The sequence below is a fragment of the Suricata suricatta genome, chromosome 13, assembly GCF_006229205.1.
Source record: "Suricata suricatta isolate VVHF042 chromosome 13, meerkat_22Aug2017_6uvM2_HiC, whole genome shotgun sequence".
Lineage (NCBI taxonomy): Eukaryota > Metazoa > Chordata > Mammalia > Carnivora > Herpestidae > Suricata > Suricata suricatta.
The window spans coordinates 7285723-7312400 of NC_043712.1; the positions used below are offsets into that span (position 1 = coordinate 7285723).

At 56.6% G+C, this 26678-nt stretch overlaps 2 protein-coding genes and 1 long non-coding RNA gene across 14 annotated transcripts in view; 2 read left to right on the forward strand and 1 right to left on the reverse strand.

The window, feature by feature from the left end:
• ST6GALNAC6 (ST6 N-acetylgalactosaminide alpha-2,6-sialyltransferase 6) overlaps positions 1-12541 on the forward strand; it is a 17335-nt gene extending 4794 nt beyond the window's left edge. The window contains exons 1-7 of one of the 11 annotated variants that reach the window (XM_029920210.1): positions 7-76; positions 1195-1251; positions 2878-2968; positions 4873-5052; positions 7388-7794; positions 10280-10387; positions 11062-12541. In XM_029920210.1, the coding sequence (XP_029776070.1) occupies positions 1226-1251; positions 2878-2968; positions 4873-5052; positions 7388-7794; positions 10280-10387; positions 11062-11434 (1185 nt within the window). In that variant the 5' untranslated portion in view covers positions 7-76; positions 1195-1225 and the 3' untranslated portion in view covers positions 11435-12541. The other 10 variants (XM_029920208.1, XM_029920212.1, XM_029920215.1 and 7 more) reach the window with 10 other exon arrangements.
• A 3947-nt stretch (positions 12542-16488) lies between these two features.
• LOC115277031 lies at positions 16489-18087 on the reverse strand. The gene is made up of 4 exons (XR_003902179.1): positions 17934-18087; positions 17669-17865; positions 16791-16867; positions 16489-16539 (listed from the first exon to the last, which is right to left on the reverse strand). It is a non-coding gene; the product is annotated as an uncharacterized LOC115277031 (long non-coding RNA).
• A 169-nt stretch (positions 18088-18256) lies between these two features.
• AK1 (adenylate kinase 1) lies at positions 18257-26678 on the forward strand. 2 transcript variants are annotated; one of them, XM_029920875.1, is made up of 7 exons: positions 18257-18359; positions 21168-21206; positions 22737-22772; positions 22931-23094; positions 23761-23877; positions 25995-26186; positions 26441-26678. In XM_029920875.1, exons 2-7 carry the CDS (start codon positions 21200-21202, stop codon positions 26507-26509), a joined length of 585 nt encoding a protein of 194 aa, XP_029776735.1. In that variant the 5' UTR covers positions 18257-18359; positions 21168-21199; the 3' UTR covers positions 26510-26678. The 2 variants fall into 2 exon arrangements, with proteins under 2 accessions (XP_029776735.1, XP_029776734.1); XM_029920874.1 differs by lacking the exons at positions 18257-18359; positions 21168-21206 and adding an exon at positions 22298-22445.

Here is a 26678-nt window from a genome sequence, read left to right on the forward strand (position 1 = left end):
GGACCCCGGCTCTCGACTCCCGGCGCCATGTGAGGGGGTTCGGGGGCCGCGGGGGGCCGGGCGCTCCCCGGGGGAGGTGAGCGGGCGCCGCGCGGAGGCGGGAGGGGGGCTCTGCCTGCGCCCCGGGGAGGGGGCAGGGAGCTGCCAGGGACGGGGAAGATGCGGGGCCTCGGGGCTCCCCTAGACCCGCTCTCTCTCGGCAGTCGCGCCTGGAGGTCCGGGTTCTCGCGCCCTAGAGCTGCCGGGGGTTTCGCGGGGCCCCCGCCACTGATTACCCCATCAGAGCTCGGGGACCTGCCGCCGTCCTGCCTCCCTCCTCGTCCCAGGCGGCGCTAGGGCTCCGGACCCCCGGAGTGCGGAAATTGGGGGGCTTAGCGCAAGAGGGGTCGCAGAGTGTGTCGTCCCCCATTGGTGGACCCCCACGGGCTCAGCGCCCTCCCCCATCTAGATATTAGGAGCCCCCTCCCCTTTCTCCCCGGAGCCCTCCTCCCACGCTAGTGGGGGCTTCTCGACCCTGCAGGAGGACCTCCTCTCCCCCGGCTGAGAGAGGCAAAGCCCCGAAACGGAGGGCAGGGTGTGGCCCCCACCCTTAGCGCACGACTGAGTCCTGCACGGCCAGCCTCGGGGCTGAGGCCACGCTCCGGAGCCAGCGCCCTGGGCTGCCGCCTCCCCAGCCTTAGCAAGGGGCACCCCAGCAGGCCTCTTCTAGGTGCTGGGCGCACACTCAGTGGCCTCTGGCTCCTTCCACCCTGGGGAGATCCTGGAGGGAGATCCTGGCAGGCTCAGCCCTGGGCTGCTCCCTGCAAACAAGCTGTAAACAAGGCTTCCCAGCAGACTCTGGGCAGCTGTGCAAGGAGCTTGGCCTCTCTCTGAACCTCAGTCTCCTTCTCGGTGAAATGGGGAGTAAGAGCCCTTCCTTTGTAGCGTTGCCAGGACTGGGTGAGTGCGTGATGCATAGTGTGGCTCCCTGCACACCTTCCTCGATATTAGAGGGAAGTGGCTAGGCTAGTGTCAGAGAAGGGGCTGCGTTTAAACTGCAGGTGAGACAGGTCCCTAACGACGAATAACCACCAGACTAAGGGCTACTGTCAGGCACTGACCGAGCACTTTCAAGCTCCTTGCTTCCCTTGCCACATCTGCTGGAATCCTTTTAACAACCCCGTAAGTTACCTACTCTTATTATTCCCATTTCAGAGATGAGGAAACTGAGGCTCAGAGAGGTCACATGGCTTGCCCGAGGCCCCTCAGCCAGTAAGTGGTGGAACCGGGATTCGCACTGGTACCTGAGACACTATGACCAGGACCTTCTCTGAGCAGGAGTGTGACGGGGCTGACCACAGGGTCGGTGGTCCTGGCTGAGGTCACTGCTCAGGCAAAGGTGGGAGAGTACTGGGTGGGCCTGGGAACTGGAGTGCTCTGGTGTGTCTGGAGCTTGGGGCATCCGAAGGAAAGGGTCGTGAGAGGGGGAGGCTAGACCGTGATGGCCTGGACGGCCAAGGGGTCAGGGGTAATGAGTGCCACCGTGGGATTCTGGACTCCTGTGTCGCGCCCGAAAGGGCTGTGAGTCCAAGGACCAGCTGCTTTTCTCTTCTAATGAGCCTCCGTTTCCTGACCTGTGTGGCAGGCACTGGACCCAGTGAGAGTCCCCGAGTGCTCCCAGATTGGCCCTCCCACCTGGGGGAAATCTGAAACCCGGCTTGGGAGGAGGGCGGGCTCCCACGGAGAAGGGGTGGAGTTGGGCAGTGGGCGGGGTGATGGCCCAACCAATCAGGAGCGGCATGTGGGGGTAGCCTCCTTTGGCCTGTTCTGTGGCTATTCCTGGTGGCTGTGTAGGAGTAAACAGCCGCCAGGTCAGGGGGTGGGGATAGTGGCTGGGGACCGGGAGGTCCCTGGAGGGGAGGACGGAGCTGGGGAGCCCTGGGCCTCCGTTTCTCCTTTTGCACATTCTCCCCCCCTCTTAGTGCCCTTTGGCCTTGAATCTTCTGGAGGTAGCTGGATGCAAGTACTTACTCCCTTGTGACAGGTGGGGAAATTGAGATCTGGAAGGGAGCCAGGGCCTGTGAGGACGTCCCCTCGCAGCTGCACTGCTGAGGGCGGACTGGGGCAGGAAGGAAGGGCTGTTCAAGGCTGCACCGTTACTTGAGGCTCCCCATCTACCCTCTGAGGGTGGGGCTGTGGTTATGGCGGATTGTTGAGTCTATGCCCTTAACCAACAACCCCTCCCACCCCGTGGTCTTGTTAATTAACCAAGTCATTCAGCGAACCTCCTGCACCCATCTCCATGCCCCTTGGAGGCACAGCTGAGAACGTGAGTGAGGAGAGAGCTCAGAGAGCTGACAGTCTGGCGGGGAGGGGACACACTGAGGAAGTTCCTGGTCTACCCTAGGCTTGGACGAGAGGGAATGAGCAGAGTGCAAGAGGGCAGGGTGTTCTAGACAGAGGGACAGTTTATGCAAGATCTGGAAGGCAGACTGTGCAGAGGAGTTTGGGGACCTATAAGGAATATTGCTTTATTCCAGGACCACAGGGACCTAAGTCAGAGTTTGGAGTAGAGATGTACCAGGGACAGGCCCCCCCGCAGGGGAGCCAGCTTTAGGCCCACCAGCTGCCTAGGAGAACTAATGGGTGGGAAGGTCCCTGCTCAGGAAGCAGAATGGGAGAGAAGGAGCAAGGAGCAAGGAGAGAGATAGGGCTCTGCACCACCTGACTGTGACCTCAGGCAGATTCCTGCCCTTTCCAGCCTCACTGTCTCTGTCTGTCTCTGCAAAATGGATATGACCCTGAGCCTTGAAGTCATGGGTGGGTGGGAGAGCTGGCGGGGTGGAGAGGGTGTAGCCTTTGACCAGCTGTCGCCGTAACCCTTTCTGTGGCTTGCAGGTGTGATCCCACGTCCCTGCCCCCTGGGCCACCTGCAGGACGCCGGCCCCTGCCCCTCAGCAGACGCCGGAGAGAGATGAGTAGCAACAAAGTAAGTCCCCCTTCGTTTCTTGTTCCCATCGCAGACTTTTATTTACTCGGCAAAATGGCCTCCTCTGGGCCTGCCTCAGACCCAGAAAACCACCGGTGTCTCTTCCCCGCCAAGAAGTGCTTGCTGCCGGGGAGGCCCTGGTCAGAGCTCTGCCGTGGCTTCTGATCTGTGACTTTGGGCAAACTCCTCCCTCTCTCTGGGCCCAGGTCCACCTGTGTCGTCCAAGGTTTGACTGGTCCATCTGTGGTTTGGCCACATGTGATGGGCACAGCACTGGGAGGTGCTGAGCAGAGGGCAGGGGTTAGGGGAGGGGCAGTGGTCTGAGTCAAAGATGATGGGATGTTGTGAGCCTCACTCTGAGGGGGTCAGAGTGATCCATTCTTTCCTGCTTTCCTGAGCACCTACTATGTGCCTGGCCCTGCACAACCCGTTCCTGGGATCACTGCAGGGAAGCCTTGGCAGAGCCTGAGGGTTGGGGGGAGAGAGAACGCACACAGTAATTTGAACAGGGAACGTTTAATGTAAAGAATCGTTGGCTACAGCACTGAGGTCACAAGGGACTGGCGTTTGAAGAACTACAGGAATAGCCAGTACCAGGAACAGCCACCACCGGCAGGGCTGAGGCCCAGGGCTTACAGCTCCGGGCCACCGGGTGGCAGAGAACTCACGGTGGCTGTCTGCTCGCAGGAGATAAATCGCAGGAGGCACCCCAAGCTCACACAAAACTGCTCCGGGGAAGGTCATGGGCTCTGGGTATTGCGTGTGGTTGAGGGCACTGCGCAGGCTGAGCTCTGGACAGGTCGTGATCAGAGAAGGAGCCAGGATTTCCAGGTCTTGCCAAGTTGTGCAGACCCTGGGCAGACGAATCCCAGAGGACATGTAGGAATTTTTTTTTTAATTTTTTTAAATGTTTTTATTTATTTTTGAGAGAGAAAGACAGCATGAGCAGGGGAGGGTCAGGGAGAGGAGGAATCACAGGATCTGAAGACACGCTCCAGGCTCTGAGCTGTCAGCACAGAGTCCAACGCAGGGCTCGAACCCACGAACCGTGAGATCGTGACCTGAGCCAAAGTCGGACGATTAGCTAACTGAGCCATCCAGGTGCCCCAGGAATTTTTTTTTTAATGTTTGTTTATATTTGAGAGAGAGAGAGAGAGAGAGAGAGTGTGTGTGTGTGTGTGTGTGTGTGTGTGTGTGTGTGTGAGCAGGCAAGGGTTAGAGGGAAAGGGAGACACAGAATCCAAACCAGGCTCCAGGCTCCCAAGCTGTCAGCACAGAGCCCAACACAGGGCTCGAACTCACAAACTGCAAGATCATGACCTGAGCCGAAGTCAGACACATAACCTCAGAGCCACCCAGGCCCCCCTCCCAGGGAACACTTTGGATATCACTTTCTTGCCCTGGCAGAGTGGCAACTGACGTGGTGGCTCACCGACTGCCCATGCATCCCAGTTCCTGACCAGATCCATCCCTTCCAGCTTTAATGAATGATAAACATGACACTGGGCTGCTGGTCGGGGAAGACCCGGACCCTCTCCCTTGAATGTCCCACCTGCCTCCAGGCCTCCTTGCAGCTACAGCCGGAGGGGTCCTCCTGACATCCACATCCAGGCCAATCCAGCAAACCCCCTTAAGAACCTTCCGTGCTTCTGTGCTTCAGGAGCTGGGATACGGTGGCCATCGAGGCCGTCTCCGTCCCAGCCCGCAGAGCTCATGGCCGGATTGTGGGGACTGCAGTTTGAACAGTGTGAGCGGGGCTGGGTACTTGGGGGCCAGAGAAGGTGGTGTCTGAGTTGGTCTGGAATGAAGAGCAGGAGTCGGCCAGGCCTGGTGGGCAGCGAGGACTGGGAGGGGGGCGGGGCTTGGGGGGCGGCTGGGCGCTCACCGGCCTCTCCTCTCTCCAGGAGCAGCGCTCAGCAGTGTTCGTGATCCTCTTTGCCCTCATCACCATCCTCATCCTCTACAGCTCCAACAGTGCCAATGAGGTCTTCCACTACGGCCCCCTTCGAGGCCGCACCCGCAGGCCTGTCAACCTCAAGAAGTGGAGCATCAGCGACGGCTATGTCCCAATTCTTGGCAACAAGGTAGCATGTCCGTCTCAGGGCGTTCCCGGAGACCGGGCTGACAGCTGGTCTTCCCCATGCCCACCATCACTGTTCCCACCTCCTCTTCCTCTTCTCTCTGCTGCTTCCATTCCTTCGAAAGAAAAGGGGGGGACCCCAAGAGTCAAGGCCATAATGTTTATTTATTTGAGGGTGGGGAGGGGCAGAGAGAGAGAGAGAGAGGGAGACACAGAATCGGAAGCAGGCTCCAGACTCTGAGCTGTCAGCACAGAGCCTGATGTGGGGCTCAAACTCACGAACCGTGAGCTCATGACCTGAGCTGGAGTCGGACGCTTAACTGATTCAGCCCCTTGTTTGCTGCGTGATATTCCACAAGCGCCCTGTCTCTCTCTGGGCCTCAGTGGTCTTCAAGGTTCCATTTTTAGTGCTGATATCCTCCGGTCTCCTGAGTCAGAATCCCTAAGGAGAGAGGTCTCTGGTTTTCACTGATCTCTGTCTCTGCAGGGTAGTCCACAGAGGGTTTGAGAGCCAAACACTCAAGTTCTTGACCACACAAAACCAGTCCTAACAATGGCTGCTCTTGTCAGTTCCCTGCTGGGTGCCGGGCCCTGTGATTGTAATCTGCAAACCAACCCTGTCAACCCCGTAAAGTCTGCACTGTTATCTGCCTTGAAGAGATGGGGAGACCAAGACTCAGGGAGGCAGAGTCATTTGTCCAAGGCCACACAGCAAGAGAGGGGAGGAGGAGCTAAGGTATTTATTGCCCCAACTCTGTGGAGTTACAGTGTTATAGAGAAGCCAGAAGTCATTCCTGGGGCTTCTGTTTGCCCTGGGTAGCCGTGAAACTCAAGTTGTATTTCTGGGGTTCACCCCATAATCCTCTGAGCCCTAAATGTTTTCTGGGAGGCCAAGGAGATAATCATCGGCCTGGACTGTGAACCCCACCTCCCAGGAGAAGGCCATCTCCCAGTCCCTGCCTGCCTCCTTCCCTTCCCTCCAAACCCTCCCAAGGGCGCCTGGGTGGCTCAGTCGGTTAAGCATCTGACTTCGGCTCAAGTCATGATCTCGTGGTTCCTGAGTTCGAGCACTGCGTCGGGCTTTTTGCTGTCAACACGGACCTGGCTTTGGATCTCCTGTCCCCATCGCTCTCTGCCCCTCCCCGCCCTCAAAAATAAATAAACATTAAAAAAAAATTAAAAACAACAACAATAAAACCTCCTAAATCCCTCAGGGTCTTGGCACACGTGGTGTGTGTGTAGAGCCTGAACCAGGGGCCCTGAATGCACCATTACTGGAAAAGGGCCCATCGGCGTGTATTCAGAGATGGATTAACACTTAATCAAGACCCTAAGATCCTTTGAAAGAGAAATACAAATAATGGGACCTGGGAGAAAGTGGGACAGTGTGAGTGTGGGTGACACCAGCCTGACAAAGGAAGCCAGTAGAGCTCGGAAAAGCTGGAAAAGCCATCCGTTGAGGTCCATGGGAGCTGTTGTTAGATCTTGGAGGAAGGACTCAGGGAAGGCTGCCTGGAGGAGGTGGCACCTGAACTCACACTTACTTAAAGGGCAAACAGGAATTCCATGGGCAGAAAACAGGCCCTGGGGAACGTGTGGTTCCAGCTCCTTCACCAGTGGGGAAACAGAGGCCCAGAGGGGCCTCCACACTCTTTCCTTATTGACAAGGTAGGGTCTAGTTTGTAGGGTGATGTGGAAAGGTCACGGGTACCCTGGGGAGGACGCCCTCTTAGGAGAACTGGACTAAGCCCGGGGCTTTGGGGCCATATCGACCTGGGTTCATACCCCAGTGCTGCACTCCCCTGCTGGGTGGCTTTGGGGACCTCCCTGTATGACTGTCCTGTCCTCCTGGTCCTTCACTCTACCCCACACAAATGGCCTTCTTCAGCTTCTCAACACACCACGGCCATTCCCCCTTCAGAGCCTCTGGTCTTGCTGTTCCCCCCAAGAACTTGCCCATCGGGTTCCTTTTCCTCCCCCACTGGATGATCTTTCTAGAGGAGCCCCCACTCCTGTCCCTGTTGGTCCCTTGCCTCTGTCATATTGTCTTCGCAGCATGTTTTGCTCACCGCCTGGTATTAGTTTATCTTTTATTTGTTTACCGTCTCTGTGACTGAGCTGCTCGACGCCGGGGGCTCTTCTACTCATTGCTCTGTCCCTGGTATTTAGCCACCAGCCGGCTTGCTGTAAATATTTGTTGAATGTCGAGCAAACTGAACAGCCTTCAGTTTCCCTGTCTTTAAAATGGGCAAAATAATTCCCGTCTCCTGGAGGCCTGGCCGTACCGAGCACTGAGTGGTCATGACCGTGTCGACTTGCCTTGCCGCCTCCCCCCCCAGACGCTGCCCTCCCGGTGCCACCAGTGTGTGATTGTCACCAGCTCTAGCCACCTGCTGGGAACCAAGCTGGGCCCCGAGATTGAGCGGGCCGAGTGCACAATCCGCATGAACGACGCACCCACCACAGGCTACTCTGCCGACGTAGGCAACAAGACCACGTTCCGCGTGGTCGCCCATTCCAGCGTATTCCGTGTGCTGCGGAGGCCCCAGGAGTTCGTCAACCGGACCCCCGAAACTGTGTTCATCTTTTGGGGCCCCCCGAACAAGATGCAGAAGCCCCAGGGCAGCCTCGTGCGCGTCATCCAGCGAGCGGGCCTGGTGTTCCCCAACATGGAGGCCTACGCCGTCTCTCCCGGCCGCATGCGCCAATTTGATGACCTCTTCCGGGGTGAGACAGGCAAGGACAGGTACCAGCCTCCTGCCTGCCCCTTCCAGCCAGCCCTGTGCTCCCCATTAGCGTTCTCTGCTCGGAGGGCCTGTTGTTCCCAGCATGCACTACTCTGAGGGTGCGGTCACTTCTGAAACTCTAGGTTCAGGTCTTCCGGGAGATTTTTGTTGTGTCCAGCCCTTAGCATGAGTCCTTCCAACATGCTCTGCATGGCCTCGTCTCCCCCAGGAAGGCTGCCCAGCCTGCACTGCTCTGAGGGGACGGGGCTCCTATAGCATGCTCTGCTCACCATAAGTGTGCCTCATGGAAGGTCTTGACTGTACCCAGCATGTCTTGCTTTAGGCACACAGTTGCTCCCAACATCCTCTATCCTAAGGATACATCTTTCCCAGCATGTCCTTCTCTGGCTAATGTCCCCAGAAAAGCTAGGCCAGTGCTATCCAGTAGAAATATAATCCAAGCCATAGATGTAATTTATTACTTGTATAGTAGCCAAATTAACCCGATACATCTAACACATAGACCCTGTACTTGTTTTGTTTGATTTATCCCTATTTAAAATTTGAGGGAGCTATTGTAAGTTGTATTTAAATTTTTAGGGGGTTCCCAACTATTCACTATTGTGCATTGACCTTATATCCTATAATCCTGCTAAACTTACTGGTTCTGGGAGACTCTTCTCGGTTCTTTGGGATTTTCCATATACATAATCATGTTGTAAGGACCATTAAGAACAGTTTTATTTCTTCCTTGACAATCTGTATTCATCTTATTTCTTTTTCTTGCCTTATTGCATTGGCTAGGACGGACAATACAAGGTCCAATTGTATTAGAAATGGTGAGAGTGGATATCTCTGCCTTGGTCCCAGTCTTTCATCATTGAATATGATGTTAGCTGCCGAGTTTTTATCTATTCTTTATCAGGTTCAAAAAGTTCCCTTTTCTAACTACTTTGCTAAGACTTTTATCATTATTAGATATTGAATTTTATCAGGTGTTTTTCTGCATTGATTAATATGATCATGTGGTTTTTCTTAAGACTTTTACTATGGTAGGTGATAGCGATTGATTTTTGAATATTGAATCAGACTTGCATTTCTGGAATAAACTCCACTCGGCTGTGGCGTATTATTTTTATATACTACTGAATATGATCTAATATCTTGAGATTTTTGTGTCTGTGTTTCTGAGAGATCTTGATCTGTAGTTTTTGTTTGGTTTTTGTACTGTCTTTGCGTGGTTTTGGTAGTATGGGTGATACTGGCTTCGGAAAATGTATAGAACTGGTGTTATTTCTAATTCAAATACTTGGTGGAATTTGCCAAACTTCTCTGGGCCTGGAGAGTTCTTTTTCGGAAGGTTTCAAACAACGAATTCAATTTCTTAATTGTCACAGATACTCAGGTTAATCTGTTTCATCTTGGCTGTGTTTCAGTAGTTTCTGATTTTCAAGGAATTGGTCCATTTCATCGAAGTTGTGAAATTTATGTATGGCCTTGTTTGCGGTTTCCTTCTTGTCCTGTGTCTACAGGACCTGTGATGACATCGTCTGTTTGATTCTTGATACTGGTAGCTGTGTCTTTTTTTTTTTTTCTTGGTCAGTCTTGGGAGGGGGTTATTTTCTTTTTAAAGAAAGAACCACCTTCCATCAAATACATACAAACTATTTTTGGTTCAACATATGATCAGTATCAAAAACTACCAGTGACATTTTCTGTGTTCATTCATTCTTTCTTTTTTTTTTTTTAATGTTTTATTTATTTTTGAGAGAGAGAGAGATAGCATGAGCAGGGAGGGTCAGAGAGAGAAGGAGACACAGAATCTGAAGCAGGCTCCAGGCTCTGAGCTAGCTGTCAGCACAGAGCCCGATGCGGGGCTCAAACCCACGAACTGTGAGATCATGACCCGAGCTGAAGTCCGATGCTTAACTGACTGAGCCCCCCAGACGCCCCTGTGTTCATTCTTTCCTACTGAAAAAATTCTCATGCCTATTGTACACCAACACCACATTTCAAGCACACACCATGTGCCCACATGTGGCTACTGGCTGCTGTGCGGGACAGCGCAGCCTCTCCCCACCATGACGTGCTGTGAACCTGTGGTCACTCTCACCATGACCTTCTCTGATTAGTCTCCCCTTAGGCGTTTGCCCCTAGCGAGGGCACAGCTGTTCCTAGCAAGCTCCGTCAAGCAAGGCCATGAGTCTAGTGAGCTTATGTCACTTGCAACCTGCCCTACTGTGAGCAGTCTCCCCAGGAGTCTATTCCCAGCATGCCCTGTTCCTTCAAAGGCCTCTCTCCACACCCCTCATCTCTGCCCAGACAAGTCCTCTGCCAGCATGCACGTGTTCCTGCGGTGGGGGGGGGGGGGGGGGTCACTGAAGTTGGGGGATGGCCCTGATGGAGGGTGGGAGGAGTTCTGGGAAACTCCAGGTGGGTTGACCACTCCTCCTTGCCTGCCCCCTGCCTGCGTGTCCCCTCACCCTGCTCCCTCTCTGCCCCCAGGGAAAAGTCCCATTCGTGGTTGAGCACCGGCTGGTTCACCATGGTGATTGCAGTGGAGTTGTGTGACCACGTGCACGTCTATGGCATGGTCCCCCCTGACTACTGCAGGTGAGCCCCCCCTCCCCCCCGACAACGCCAGGACACTAACTGCAGCTTGGAGCCCAGAAACATTGGCTGGGGGGTGCCTTTGAGGGCCTCTATCTTACTGGTATTCAGACTGCTCTGCAGAGATCTCGGCCCCTTGGGGCCAGCAGCCTCAGGGGCCTCTCCCCAACTCAGCCATAGTCCAGAATTTGTATATTAATAATAACCGTTACTGAGATGACTGAATGAAAAGCCCATGTACCAAGTGTGGCTTCATTTATTATCTCATTGACTCCTCACAGTGACCCTACGGGGTAGTTGCATTATTCTTTGTTTCATAGATGGAAAAAAAAAAAAAAAACCCACTGAGGAAGAATTTTTGTGAGTGGCCTAAGGTCCCGCAAACAGTAAGCAGGAAGGCCAGGCTTCGAAGCGCGGACTTCTTACCACTACCCTACACTGCCTCTCTCTTAAGAAAAGGAAAAGTTTCATTCATATTAAAAAAAAAAAAATTTGGATAGTCATAAACCTAGTCCGCCCTACATCCGTTTTACAGATGGGAAAACTGAGGCCCAGGTAGGCGCAGGGATTGCCCCTCCCCCACTGAAATCCTGTAGCAAGTCAGGGGCTGGAAAGGGCAAGGGCTCTGCCGGTGCCCTCCCTGCCCTTACAGCCCCTATCTGCTCTGCCCCAGCCAGCGGCCCCGCCTACAGCGCATGCCCTACCACTACTATGAGCCCAAGGGGCCGGATGAGTGTGTCACCTACGTCCAGAATGAGCACAGCCGCAAGGGCAACCACCACCGCTTCATCACGGAGAAGAGGGTCTTCTCGTCCTGGGCCCAGCTCTACGGAATCACCTTCTCCCACCCCTCCTGGACCTAGGCCGCCCTGCCTGTGGACCCCTCATAAGGGGCACAGGAGAGGACTCTCTCCTTCCAGCCACTCAGCCAAGGGCCCGCTCCTGGCCCATCAAGGCGGGGCGGAGCGTCTTCTGGCCAATCAGGGCCTTCCTCTGGCTTCCTCCAGCCAATCACTGGCTAGAAGGCCGGGGCGGGGGGGTATCTCTTGACCAATCAGGGATTTGAGCTTCTATGGGGTTAATCAGGGGTGTTGGGGGACTTCTTGTCCCGTCAGGGTCTGAGCATAGTGAATCAGGGTATTTCTGAAGTTATCTGAGGCTGAGGACATGTGTTTTCCCATGAGTCCTTGGTTCAGAGCCCCAGGATGGACCTCCCGTCACTCCCTGTGGGGTCCTGTCCTGAGGAACTGGGAACTTTGTGTTGCTCCCTCCCTTCCCAGAGCCAAAAAGAGAAGCCACATGGGAGGGGGGCTGTCTGGAGGCCAGGCCAGGCCACTTGGTAGGGGGCTCCTAGAGGTGGGAGCCGACATCTGGGTCTTGGCTTCGCCCTGAGTGGCTTTGGACAAAACCTCGCCCCCTCTCTCGTCGCCCTTCTGCCTGTGTCAGGTTCTAATGTGGAGTCTGAGACCCCCTCCCACTTTCCCCACTGACCTCCTTGGGTCTGTCCTCCCGGAGACTGGACCCCTCCAGCCAACACCTTTAGCTGGGGGGCCCAGCTCCCCGGGGGACTAGGGTTCCCTTCCTCACCTCTTCTGGAAACTTAAGGGTATTTTTGGGCAGACTCCCACAGAGTTTGGGGGAAATCTAAGAGGAAAGGGATAAACCTTTAGCTGTTTTCTGAGTCCCTCCACTCAGCTGCCATTAGTTTGGCTCTTAAAGAGCCAGGCTCCCTTTTCTGCCATCCAGCAGTGAGTCTTTCTACCTATTGGAGGAGACTTTGGGGCTGAGAAGGGGAGAATCCCAGCCAAACTGGGGTTTCATGCCCCTTTTCAGCTGCTGGAGTTGTCCAAGGGCCTCCTCTCAGCTGGGCCTGGGAGGGCTCTAGGGGGCCAGGAGTTCTGGGTTCTGTCCCCTCACTCTACATCAGGCACTTTATCGCTGGACCTCAGTGGGGAGGGCTCGCCCCTGCTCTTCCAGAGCCTGGAACGGAGACTGGAGGGCTTCCTGGAGAAGAGGCTGTGGAATGGGACAGGTCAGGGGGAGAAGGAAGAGGCCAGCAGCAAGCCTTTGCACATTGGGGTGGGGGCTGGGGACCGGCGACTATCCCGGACTTGGTTTTGTATTGATTTGTACAGGAATAAACCTATCTAAGCTCTGGTTCGGTTTCCTGTCTCTCGGATCAAGCCTGACTCCCTCTGGCCTGGCTTCCTCAGGACAGTGCCCACACACGCCCATCCATCCTGGGAGCTCAGACGCAGGCTGGCCAGCTTTTTCAACCGGCCAGTGAGTTGGCCAGTGAGTCATGCGCCTTGCAGCTTGGGTGGGGATCTGGCAGCTCCAGAGGAGGTTTGCAGGGTTCCTGGAGCCCAGCCCACCTGGCTTTTCCAGTGCCTCCTCTCCCTTCCTCTGTGACCTCAGGCAAATCACTTCCCCTCCCAGAGCCCTGGCTCCCTCATGGATGGGACAGGTCCAGACACTGCTCTTGAGATTCTAGGGAGGGGCCGTGTGGCAGGTCTGTCCCAGACAGGCCTTGGAGGGTGGTAAGGACTATGAGACCATGACACGGGGCACTTTGAAGAGGTGACGTGCTTCCCAGAGACCTGAAGGATGAGGAAGAGTCCTGCTGAAGTTTGGGGGAAGTGCTTCTGGCAGGGAGAAATGGCGGGGGGGGGGGGGGGGGGGGGGGGGGGGGGGGGGGGGGGGGGGGGGGGGGGGGGGGGGGGGGGGGGGGGGGGGGGGGGGGGGGGGGGGGGGGGAGGCCAAGTGGAGAATGACATCAGTCACAGAGCAGCTGGGTGGAGGGCACTGGAGAGAGGAAGCACCCTGAAGGGGAGAGGACAGAGGGGTCTCAGAGGTTGGCTCTACTGCCTGGGGACGCTGAGGGCAGGGAGTGGAAATTTCCTGCAGGGCCCTCCGGGAAGAAGGTGGCAGGGCTGCGGCCCTGGGAGGGGCCTGGGGAGTCCCGGACCGCACGTGGCAGCTGCCATCTTCTCGGCAAAACGGTTTATTGACTCCAGGTTGGCAGGAGGAAGGGGGTCTGTGACTCTGGCAGATTACAACCTGTTGAGGCAGATAAGATGCCCTTGGGAGCAGAGGCCGAACAAAGGGTGACTGTGTGAGACCAGGGCTGGCAGCCTGCCGGGCGGGAGAGGGCGCTCCCCTGGCACAGGGCCAGCTGGGGTGGATGGTGGGCCACAGAGCCGGGAGGCGAGAGCGGGCTCAGGGACACGCTCACGCAGTAGGTAGCCACGTGCCATGTGCCGTGTTAGATGCAACTGATGAGGGAGGGGCTGTCCGGTGGGAAGCATGGCCGGAACGACAGCCTGGTGGGGGCGACCCACAGCTCGCTCAGCAGTGAGTCCACAGAAGGAGGGAGCAGTGGGAGATCAGACTACCTGGGGCCAGATGGGAAAAGGCCACGAGTGCCCGTGAGAGGGGGACAAAGCCACGGTCCTGTGGCGGCAGCAGGATGGGCAGGAGCTGGGACCGACCAGGTACAGTAATGGTGGTGGGTGGCCTGTCAGAGGGACAGCGGCCCCTTGCAAAGGCCCTGCGTGAGAATGGGGAGATGGGAATACTGCACACTTCCAGACCCACACAGAGGCTTCTGGGAATCTGGGTCCAGGCAGAGGTTTCTTAGGTAGACTTTCTCCCAGAACTTTCTGGCCCTTTTGTCTGCCCACTGATGGGCATCCAGGGAGGTGCAGTAGGAGGGCATTAGGAGGGGGTTGGTTGCTGGAGCTGGACCCCGGGACAGTTCAATTTAGCATCAGAAGGTAGGACTTGGAGGATGCAGAGGGCAGGAGGCGTGGGGCCCTCAATTCTACAAACTCACCCCCTGAGATGGGACCCAGTGAAGATTGGTCCTCTCATTGCCAAAGGAACTTCCTAAAGCCACCCCATCATGGTCCTCTTTGCTCTGAAACCTTCACTGGCTCCCCACTGTGCCAGGAGCAAACCTACCTCTTCCTTTGGGGGTCAGGGCCCTCCACCCCCATTTTTCTCTTCCCACTTAACCCACTGAGGACCCAACCCGTCACTCCTCCTTGGGGGTGGGGCCATCTCTTACCAGCTGTTGATCTGACATGTGCTTCCTGAAGTAGCCACTCCAACGTTTCCTGCCTCGTTCAGCTCAGAGGTTCTGACAGTGGGGACGGCGTGGTTCTATCCGTGAGCTTCTGAGTGAGGCCACCCCAGAGTCATCCCCCGCTCCATCCCCAGCCCCGCCCGCCCTGCCCCAGCAGCCTTGTCTTTAAGCCTTGGAATTCTTTCTTAAACCAAAATATTTTTTAAAACGTTGTGTTAATGTTTATTTATTTTTGAGAGATAGAGCACAAGCAGGGGAGTGGCACAGAGAGAGGGAGACACAGAATCCAAAGCAGGCTCCAGGCTCCGAGCTGTCAGCACAGAGCCCGATGTGGGGCTCGAACCCACAAACCACGAGATCATGACCCTAGCTAAAGTTGGATGCTTCGCCAACTGAGCCATCCAGGTGCCCCCCCAAAATTTTTTTTATTTTAAAAACTGGTTTCATGGGGCCCCTGGGTGGCTCAGTCCAACTTTGGCTCAGGTCATATCACGGTCAGTGGGTCTGAGCCCCGCATTGGGCTCTGGGCTCTATGCTGACAGCTCGGAGACTGGAGCCTGTTTTAGATTCTGTCTCTCTCTCAAAAATAAACAAACATTTAAAAAAATTTAATAAAAACTGGCTTCATTTTATATGCTTTTTGGTGTTTTTTTTTTCCATTTTATAAAGTAACATAAGCCATACAAATGATACAAGATAGAGGGCATCTCCTGGTCCTATATCCTGTTAACCATCTTCCAGATTTTTCCCTCATGCAATGTTTCCTTTCCCCCCTCTCCTTTTCCTCCTTCCTCCCTCTCCTCCTTTCTGCCTCCATTTTTCTTTAAGTTCTAGCTGGGGCGGGGGGCGGGGGGGGGGGGAGGAATTCCGACATTTCAATATCCAGCATTAGCGGAAAATACACAGATCACACAAAAATGAAATCATTAAAACAGGCACTCAAATGCAGAAGTGTGGTTGGTTGCAAAGCTCATTCTATCTTGTTCAAATAGAAATACAAGAAAGGTAACAAATAAAAATAAATACATTTTAAAAAGAATTACAAGAAAGGCAAAATTGTGTTTTTCATATAGACTTAAATATGGCTTAGACTTGAATGCAGAATAAAATGGGCGCTCCAAACTGGGTTTCTTTCCCCCGTTTATAAGATTTTGAAATTTATTTTTATTGTGGCAAAAACCACAGGAGCTTTACCACTTGCCCGTTGTGGTAGTGTTAAGGTCATTTACGTTGTCATAAAATGTCTTTGGAACTTTCTTATCTTTCGGTTCTGAAACTCAAAATCTACTAAATGGTAACTCTGAATTTCTCCTCCCCGCCCCCACCCCATTTGCCATTCCACTTTGTTTTATGAACTTGAGTACTCTCGATACTTCACGTAAGTAGCATCATGCAATATTTATATTTTTTGTGACTTATTTCACTTAGCATCGTGTCCTCAAGGTACATCCATGTTAAAATTGTTTTATGTATAAAGTAGTAGGTTGTTTTATTACAAAGAAAAAGGAAGCAAGAAGTGAAAGTCCCAGGGGTGCCTGGCTGGCTCAGCCAGTTAAGTATCCGACAGGTGATTTCGGCGCAGATCATGATCTCACGGTTCATGGGCTCAAGTGCTGCATCAGGCTCTGGACTGGCTTTGGAGCCTCCTTGGGATTCTCGCTCTCTCCCTCTCTCTCGCAAAATAAATAAGCAAACTTTTTTTTAAAAAGTAAATTTTTTTCAAAGTGAAAGCCCCCCCCATCCTCCCTGTTCTGCTTCATTTCGTCAACTTAAAGATACCATCAATTTGATTATAAGACAACACGATTTCAGAGAAGTTAAAATAATTTTTTTAAAAAACATCCTAGGAATAGATTTTACACACACGCACGCCCCTGCACGTTTAGAATTATTTTCACTGGGCTCTTTGCCTAGTTCTCTTACTTCGGCAGACGGCCAGACCTCTGGCTCCTTTTCTTGTGCTGACTCTAACGCAGGACCATCACCCCACCCCGCTTGGCTGCGCCCCCCTCCCTCCCATCAGTCAGGCCCCTCTGGCACCGGAGAACCATCCAGTGGTGTGGGATTCCTAAAAGTAGAAGGATGTGTAAATTTTTGATTGACATCAGTTTGCGCTCCCCAAAGCCTGTGCTGCTACAGTCAGCCACCTCCAGCTTCAGCAACTTGAAGGCAGAACTTCTGACCCAGCACCCGTCCCTTCCACAGATGGGGAAACTGAGGTCCCAAGAAACAAGGACCTTGTCTCAAGTCACAGGTAGCAGAGCTGGGACTAGACCCAGGCCTTATTATCCTGGCTGTGGTCGCTCAGAAATCACCTACCTGAGCAGTCTCACTCTCCTGGTACTCTCCCTCTCTTGCTCAAACACCTTCCATGGCTCCCTAGTGCCTGCAAGACACTGCAAGACAAATTCTAACTTCAACTCACCATCATCTGGGGCTGCCACCTTCAAGGTCATGAGTTCTGGTCCTGTCCGGTCCTGGTCTCGGCCCTGCCACAAATCCTACTGCTATGTGCTAGTCTCCATGACAGGCAGAAGTGAATAAACCCACCACTTCTGCCTGTTGTAACTGAGAAAAGAGGAAGAACTGAAATAAAAGCATTTCTTTGGGGTCTGAGAATTGCAGTTCGGGAAGCACAATGTGGGGAGCAGCCCAAACTGTGTCCTGTTGAGGAATAAAAGCCCAGGAGGGGGTCTTTATTAGTAAATTGTAGAAGTCTTAGGAAGACCACGCAAGCTGTTTTGCAAACATTTTGATTGCAAGAGAGAATGACATTTTACAGTGTGCCAATTTTCTAGTACCTTCTGACAGTTACTAGGAAAATACTAGGTTTTTCTCAAGAATGAGGGTGCAGCAGGTCTGTGCTCGGTCATATGCCTTTGTCTAGTTTAACAGTCCAGTAGCTCCTGTGTCAAGAACCGGATGACGTTTTCCTCCGCAAACGAGGTTTCATGTTCAGGGACTTCTCAGGTTCACACCAGGGACCTCAGGCAAGCGATTTTACAGGTGTGACCCTCACTTCCCTGCATGTTTAAGGGTCCACAAATCCGGTCTGAGCCCCGGCACTCTGCCCAGCCCCTGATGCATTCATGATACTCATGAATGGGAGCTGTTCCTTTTATCAGGATTGGTGGCCCCCCATCTGGGTACCCACGTCCCCATTCAGCATTCTGAATGTCCCACAGTCTCATGCTCACCTCATGGGAGCTGCCTGGCAGTTTGATGGAGGCTGAGCTGATATATATAATGCATACAACTACCAGCTGGGAAATGGGCACATGGATGGTCTTTGGGGTCCTGAGACAGTTTCAGCTCCAGAGGGGTCCTTGGACCCCTTCTTACAACGGAGGAGGAGTTTCTGGTGGGTCTTGGCCCTGGAGCCTCTGGGCAGGATCTGAGGAGGGGCAGGTAGTTGGGGGGGGTCTGGCCAGCCAAGCCCCCCGGAATCCGTGCATTGGTTACCTCCTTCGCAGGGTCTGGCCTCCCTCTGCCAACGATTTGCTGTGGGATTTTCCACAAAGAGCCTCTTCTCGCTGGGTCTCAGTTTCCCCAGCTGTCCTACAGGAACCGTGGTGCCCATGATGTGGGCACACGGGGGTCAGGCAGGAATGGAAAACCCACTGCAGACTGTTAAGTGCGGTGCTACCCGGGGAAGCCTTGCCCTGGCTTTCCATCAGGGCTCACCCAGGTCCAGGTCCCCCTCCCTCCCTCCCTCCCGTCCTCTCTCCTTCCCTCCTCCCCTCCCTCCCTGCCCTCACGGAGCGCTGGCTCCCGGCATGCTGTGCGCTGCTGACAGCCTTATAAATAGTCGCCTTTGCAGGCGGCTGGCGAGGACGGGCAGGGCACCACTGGCCCCAGCGCCCGCCGCACCCCTCCCTCAGGCCCCAGGTCAGTGTGTGCTCGTGTGCATGTCGGCGAGCGGGGGGCTCCTCTGTGGGGAGTGGGGGAGCCGTGTGCGCGCGCCCAGGGGCACCAGTCTGCGTCTGGGCATCCTTGGGGCTCCTGTGACCGTGTGTGTGTGTGTGTGTGTGTGTGTGTGTGTGTGTGTGTGTGTATCCATGGTTACGAGCCGTGTGTGTGTTTGCCTGTCTGTTCCTCCCAGGCTCTGCTCTGGGTGTTCGTGCCACCCTGTGTGTGTGCCCGTGTCGGGGGATGTGCATGGCAGTCCCTCCTAGCCTCCCAGACAGTCGCCCCTTTGTCCCGGCTGGCACTCCTGGGGCTGGAGCTCCAGGTCCCTGCCCTTGGCACGTCTCTGCTGGGGCCCAGGGAAGGAGGCTGGGCCCTGACTCCCTGCCCCGGAGGGCCTGGCAGGGGCAGACTTTGTGACTGGAGGAGCTATCCTGCCATGTCATTTGGAGCACTGGGGGGTCGGGAAGCCCCCTGGGTGATTGGTGAGAGCTCTACGGGAGCCCTAAGGCCCCCTTTTCTGAGCGCTACTCAGATATCCACTTAGAACTCTCCAGCAGGAGCGGGACAGGGCCTGGGGGGTACAGGCCCAGAGAGGGGACTCCAGCTGCCCAAGGTCACACAGCTGAGTGATGAGCCCCCTTAGGTCCCTGCCCCTCTGGGCCTCTGTCCCCCAGACCCCTCGGCAGACCACCCAGTCATGAGAGGAGTTGCCGCAGCCTGGATCGGGGGCCTTATAAGGTCTGGGTCCTGAGCCTGTAACCCAACTCCGTCCTGGACCCCTGGCCTCTGTGAGGCCTCCTCACGACTCAAGTTATTTTGGACCAAGGAAGTGGCAGGTGCTAGTCGGACAGAGGGGCTTAGGTTACTGGGAAGAGGCAGGGCAAGGTGGGTTAGAGGCCACTCCTCAGGGTCATTGCGGGCTCTCCCTGGCCTGGGGACCCTCCTCCTCCCTTGCCAGCTGCTGCGGGGCACTGGCAGCGCCTGCCCTTCCCTAAGCACACTCAGCAGGAAAAAGGCTATAATTCATGGCCCATGAGCAGTGGGACGGCCAGTAAAGCTGCTGAAAGACCTACTGGGTGCCAGGCCTAAAGCAGCAGAAAATGCAGCCCTGAGTTTGACCCCAGCCAGGCTCTGGAGCAAGTCTCTCCTCTCCAAGCCTCAAATCCCTTCCAAGACAGCTGTGAGGCAGAGTGAGGCCCCCAGCCCTCTGCTCAGCCTGGGGCCAGGCCCCTTCCAGACGTCTGCAGTTCAACAGAGAGGTCCGACACTGTGTGGCATGTACGAAGCTGGGGCGTTCAAAGGAGGCACCTGCCAGTGTGGGCGTGGGGGAAAGGGTCCAGGAAGACTTCCTGGAGGAGGAGACACCTGAACTGAGTCCTAAACAGTAGCACCTGGGGAGAGGCCTCCAGGCATCCGGTGTAACAGTGGCTGGGGCCTGGAGGTGGGTGAGGGCGCTCCAAGCAGTTCAGGTGGAGGCTGTGAAGGCTGCGGGGGTGGGGGTAGGGGGCCACGTTACTGGGCCCTGTCAGCCATGTTAGGGCCAGGCTTTATCTTGGGAGCCAAGTGGGCCGCGTGTGGAAGGGTCTTTAGCAGCTGAGCAATGTGGTCTGAGGCTTATCACGGAAAATCCTGCAGACCGCCCAGTGGGGTATAGACGTCGGGAGACCCATGGGAGGCTGGGCAGTGGCCAGTGCCCTGCTTGGAACAGGGGAGTGGTGGTGAGGACACAGACTGGTGAGAGATTCGGGAGAGTTGGGATGTGGGTGTGCGGGGTGGAAGTAGGCTGTGGAGAAGACGGGGCCTCTGGCTGGGCAATAGGGCACGGAGCCGAGGACGTGGGATGGTTGGTGGGGACTCAGGGCCTGTCCAGAGGCTGTAGACTTATGTGGCCAGGGAGGGAAGCCGGGGCTGGCTGGGCAGAGACAGGGGTCCTGGGCACCCGAAGCCAACAGTGAAAGGGGCCTGGGGTTTCGGGCAAGCCAGGCCGGAGGAATGCTGTGTCGGGCGTCAAAGGTCAAGGCCAGGAAAGCGTGGCTGTGATGGTTGCTGATGGCCTTGGGGAGGGCCTGTGGGGGGGCGGGGAAATGGAGGCCAGAGGTGTGCCGGTAGTAACTGTCTGTGGAAGGGGAGGTGGAAGCAGAGCAGGGTCCCCGGAGGGATTGGGGTGGACTCACATGCCGAGCGGAAGGCAGGCTGTGGGATGCGATCCTCAAGGGGGTGAGGGGCCAAGGGCCATTAGGGAGGTGAGAGCCGGGGGACCCCCCTGACAGCTGTACAGGGCTGTGTCCCCATGAGCAGCTCCTACCGCTTCCCCTCCTCGGACCTCCGGACCTCCGTGTCCCTCTGAGCATCCTTGTCCAAACCCCACCCTGGGTGGGACGGATTGCTTGCAGCTCAAGTCCCTCCCCCTGCCCCCCCCCCCCAGGGAGCATCACCAAGGTGCTGGGCCAACGCTGCGTTCTGGGACTGGCAAAGGGAGCAGCCCGCCCGGCAGTTGCTGGTGTCACTGGTTCCGTCCCTCAGCACTGCCCTCACCCCCTGGCTCCTCCATCTGGAAAAGGTGGATGGGAGGGGGCTGCCGCCCTTTCGCCCTTTCGCCCTTTCGTAACAGGCGGGGCGGTGAAAACACACCAAGGAAAGGTGACTTTCCCAAGGTCACCTGGGGCCTCCCCTGCCCTGCACCGCTGGGGGCATCAGGGCCTGGCGCACACCGTGTGGCTGGACGGGGGGCAGAGGTGGGGGAGGAGAGTCCCCCTCACCCACCCCACCTGTGTCCTTGTCTTGCAGAGTGCTGACTCGGCTCCCCGGACCTCGGCAGGATGGAAGGTACTGGGCTCTTCTTTCCTGCTCGCTGCCTGGGCCTCAGTGTGCCTATCTGTTAAGGGGGTGCGCTTTCAGGAGACGTTCTGGGAAGGGCTGGAGGGGGTTCTAAGGCTGCCAGAGGGGCCTGGCTGGGAGCCTCCGGCATCCTCCTCAGGCACTCACGGGATATGCCAGCTCTGGGATTAATTTTAGAAGCGACGAGGCCTCCTTGAGGCTCCTGAGGGCCCCACAGCTCACCTCCTACACTGGTATTTATAGAGCTGAATCCCTGCCTCTTTCTAGAAAGGGTGGGCGCTGGCAAGGGGAGGCTAGCCCTGGGGAGAGGCCCCAAGTGTGCAAATGCCAAGCCTAAAACGGACAAGACAGCATCCAAGGCCTCCGTGGGACTCAGTTTCCCCGTTGTTCACAGGGGGTGGGTCTTGAGGATGCCTGGGGCCCTCCTGGCTGCTATGGGCTGGGACCTGGAGGGTGACTTGGGGCCAGCAGGGAGACTGGCCGGCCCGCCCCCTGGCAGCCTTACCACCCCATCACTGGCGATGTGCCTCAGCCTGGGCGGCTCTTAAAGGAGCCTGCTGCTGCTACCCGGGCTGGCCGTCGCCCTGCCACCCCGTGGGCTCCGAACACCAGCTGCCACTGGGCCGTGGCCCCCCCCACCTCCAGGTGGCAGCCGGCACATGGCAGGCGGTTGATGGGAGCCCACTGGAGAAGGTGTTCTTCAGACCCCTCCACGGGGTTTCCAGCCTCAGGGCCACAGGGCCCCTGGGAGCCGCCAGGCCTTCCCCAGCAGGGACACAGAGCCAGAGGAGGGTGGGGACTCCTTTCCTAAGGTTACATGGTGAGGACCTTCTCCCCTGAAATGAGGGGAAGGCCGGGCAGCCTGGGAGGAGGGTCCGGCTTCCAGTCCTGGGTCTGGCAGCCCTGGAGCAGGCCTCAGTTTCCCTCCGTCTGGCGAGGCTGTGGTCTGGCTGAGTTCTAAGGGCTGGCGAGGCCGAGGGGGGAGGTTCAGCGTGCCTCCCTCTCTGGGCAAGGGTTCTATGTGCCCACCGCAGTGGTCGTCCCTGGCAACTGTCACCGGGGCAACGTATGTTGTGGTTGCCGACTCTGGTTAGTACCGCCCAGGGAAGGCGGGCGATGGGCAGGCCCAGGGTCTGAGAGGGGAAGGGTAGAAGACACAGCAGAACGGGACCATGGGGAGCTGCTGCTCGAGAAACCTCCGCAACGTGGAAGACTCTAAGGCCAGAGGTGACCCGCTGCTGCCCAGGCCGCCCACAGGGAGGGGCCGCCAGGGTTGGCATCTGAGCCCCTCAGAGCTGCCTCAGCCTCCAGGCCTTTACCTCCGCTGGTCCTTTTGCCTGGAAACACCCCCTCCTCTGTGACTTCTGAGGTCTGCTCCCCCCACCCCCAGTCATGGCTCACTCTGGGCAGGAGCATGATCTCTGTCCCTGGGCCTAGGGCTCGGCCCTGGCCTGTGACTCCAGGGTCCTTATTTGCCAAGCAAGTGACTGAACTCTGCTCCCCTTGCCTCCCCCACAGAGAAGCTGAAGAAAACCAAGATCATCTTCGTGGTGGGTGAGTCCAAGGCAGGCGGGTAAGGCGGCAAGCAGGGAGGCTCTTGGTGGGAGCCTAGGCTGGGGCTGCTCCCTGGGCGCTGCCCCTGCTCTGCGGGGTGACCCTACCCCTGTGGTGGCCCCATTTCCTGGGGCTTCTGAACGGGTGGGCACTTGCAGGAGGGCCCGGCTCGGGGAAGGGCACCCAGTGTGAGAAGATTGTCCAGAAGTACGGCTACACCCACCTCTCCACCGGGGACCTCCTGCGGGCCGAGGTCAGCTCGGGCTCGGCCCGGGGCAAGATGCTGTCGGAAATCATGGAGAAGGGGCAGCTGGTGCCGCTGGTGAGTGGGCCGGAGGGGTGGGGGGATGGTAGCCCTGACTGGGTTCCTGCCAGCAGAACCCATGACACTCTGCCTTGACCTGCCCAGCCTCCAAACACTCCCTGGCTTCGGTCCTCATGGCCCTTGGCAGAAAATTCCTTCTAGAAGCTCCCAGAGCCTCTAGGACCCTGCCCTGCTGACCCCTTCAGCCTCACTCTCCCACCCTCCCCGCTGCTGTCCACCCTCCAGCTGCCTTGGCCTTTCTGTCCCATCAAACTCATTATATTCCTTCCTGCCTAGAATGTTCTCTCCTCAGCTTTCAGACCCTCCCGGCTCCACAGACTTGAGCTCAGACCCCCTAATGTTGTAACTCCTTCTCTGCCCATTCAACCTGCGTCATGTTTGGAAGTTGAAGAACCAGCCTCACCACACCACGGGCTTCTCGGGGGAGACCTGTTTGTTCAGTGTGGGCCTTGGATGGGGGCTGGGGGGGGGGCTCAGTCAGTATTACTGAGTGAATGAGAGATTGGATGAATGAGTGATTTGCTCTACCAGTCAAGTCTTCACATTCAAAGGAAGCTTCCTGGAGCAAGACGCTGGTCTGGAACATCTTTCTTAGGGCGGAGGCCTAGAGGAAGGGGGAAGAGGAAGGACTCGTGACCCCGCCATCTTTTCCTGTGCCCCCAGGAGACCGTGTTGGACATGCTCCGCGATGCCATGGTGGCCAAGGTCGATACTTCCAAAGGCTTCCTGATCGATGGGTACCCTCGGGAAGTCCAGCAAGGAGAGGAGTTCGAGCGGAGGGTAAGGTGCCCCCGGGGGGTGCATTTGGGAGCTGTGATGCGGCGGGGCGGGGGGGCCAGGTAGAAAGAGGCTGCCGTGATGGCCACACAGAGTTTGGGGTGGAGAGAGAGAGAGACACTGATTGTGGGGTTGGGGTGGGGAGAGGGATAAGGAGGGAAACTGGAGAAGACTTTCTGGAAGTCTATCTAGAAGTTTAGAAGAAAAGTCTAGAAGAGGAGGAATTCCAGGCTGGGGTGCTCACAAACCTGAGGTCAGGTTCCACTCAACAGGGCTGAGGCCAATCATTCTGCCTCCCTGACCCTGAGGGACCCCCCATTTACAAAATGGGGGGGACATGGGTGGCAGCTGCCTTAAGGAACAGAATGGCGATGGCGATTAGAGAGAACATGCCCCTTCAAAAGAGGGGCTTGGCACCTTGTGGGCAAGAGTCAGAGGGACAGGGCTGGGAGGCTCAGGCTGGCGTGGGGCAGGGCACCCAGGATGACGTGGGAGAGGCGATGAGAGCCTCTGGTGCCAGGGAGCGGAGTCTGGTCTCCTTCCGCCGGCCGCGGGGAGTCTGGCTCTGGGCCCTGAGGATGGCTCTGAGCTGCCTGAACAGATGCCCACCAGGAACACAGGCTGGGGGCACACCAACCAAACCCACCTAGGCACCCAAGCACATGCACACGTGCGTGCACACACACAGCACAGGCCCCAGGCACGTACACACGGGTACACAGACGCGCCTGTGCGTGCACACATATCTGGCAATGCACATGCATGCACATACATTTACATACGTGCACACAGCTCACTCATACACAGGGGTGTACATGTGGGCACACACGTGGGCACACACATGCACACCCATGCCTCTTATGTCACAGATCATACTGGGGAAACAGGGCTCCAAGTGCCAAGGAAGGAGAGGTCGGCAAGGCGCAGGGGGTGGAAAGGTTCAGATAGGTTTTCTTGGCAGAGGGATACCTTCCTGACCTTGGGAGGATCAGGCATCCCGACAGGCTGGGGCAGGACCAGACCCCCTGTCCCCACTTCCCACCGCTGTGAGGCTGGGCCATCGTTGAGCTTCCATAGCTTTGAGCCTCATCCAGTGGGAGGAGATTGCATCTTCTGACCTTCAAGTGCTGGCAGGACCTCAAGAAAGTGTCTTCCCTGCTCTGGGCCTCAGTTGCCCTATCTTTGAAATGGAAGTGGGCTGGGCTTCCTTCAGACTACGAGGCCATGGACCCTGTGGTCAGGTGCTAGGCAGCCTCAAAGCATGTCCTGGCGTGACCCACACTTACCAGCTGTGTGATGTCACCTCTGATCCTCAGGGCCACATCTAGAAAATGAGATTACTCAAAGTCTGCTTCCTTCCTGGGGCTATCGTGGGCGCCACTGAGGCGGTGAGCTAGGCCCTTGTGCCATGGGCTCCGAGGGTCTCGGCAGTTAGACTTCTCAGATCTGGACACCAGGGGGCATCAGGGCCTCACCGAAGGAGGACAGGTCTGCCTCCTTCCTCCATGCCCTTCGAGGTGGATGAAATGCTTATTCCAATGACAGTGACATTGTTCAGGACCCCCGAGACCTCAGCAGCCCATCACCCCTCAGTCAAGCCCTTGTCCAGCCCTGCCGTGTCAGATAGATGCCTCGATGCCCTTAGGGGCTCCTGGACTGGCAGGGGAGAGGGACAATCAGTAAATAACCTGGGTGGACTACAGAGTGTGCCCCAGAGAGCTGGGGATGGTGGGAGGCGGGGTCACTTCTGGGCAGACTGCCCCCAGAGGAATAAGGTTTTAGCTCAAATCTGAAGGCAAGTACCTGGTATTGAGGATGAGAATTCCTGACATGAGTGAAGGCCTGGCTTGGGAGGAGGTTGGAGAGCCCAGACTACAGAGAATCGGTGTGACTGAAGCAAGGAGAGCAAAGGAGTGGGAGACACCTTCTCTGAGGGCACTGGGGAGCTATGGGAGAGGTTGGAGCAGAGGAGTAGTTTTAGGAAGGTCCTTTAGGCTGCCCAGGGGAAGAGTTTGGTGGTCTGAGTGGGTCTCAGGTGAGGTCTCAGACGTGGGAGGATGGGGAGGGGATGGCCCCAGGGGACAGGAGTGGGGCCTCTGTGACTACCGCCCCACCCGCAGATCGGACAGCCCACGCTGCTGCTGTATGTGGACGCAGGCCCTGAGACCATGACCCAGCGGCTCCTGAAGCGTGGAGAGACCAGCGGGCGGGTGGATGACAATGAGGAGACCATCAAGAAGCGGCTAGAGACCTATTACAAGGCCACGGAACCGGTCATCGCCTTCTACGAGAAACGTGGCATCGTACGCAAGGTGCGCCCCCTGCAGGCTGCGGGCGGCCCCAGGAATCTGGAGGTCTGCCTGCATTGGCCAAAATCCCCATGACCTGGGGCCAGCCCTCCATTCCGGGCCTCGGTTTCCCCACTGGTTCCGTGATGGGCTGCTGTCCTCGGCGGCTGGGCTCAGAGAGCCGGGCCACACCCCTGGGGGATGTGAGCACCCCCCGTCCCAGTGCAGCCCGAGTGGCTCTTCCCAGCATCTCCGCCTTCCCCCCGGTCTTCCCACAGGTCAATGCCGAAGGCTCCGTGGACAATGTCTTCTCCCAAGTCTGCACCCACCTGGACGCCCTCAAGTAGCAGCGCTGGAGCCCCCTCCCCAGCTGAGCCCACCCCACCCCTGTGCTGACTGGAGGCTGGCCTGGCCTGAGCTCAGCGCCTCCACCCTGCCCGGCTGGAGCACAGACAGAGGAAGCCACTTTATCCTGTTTTCATGGACAGCCAAGCACTAAAGGAATTTCCAAGGACA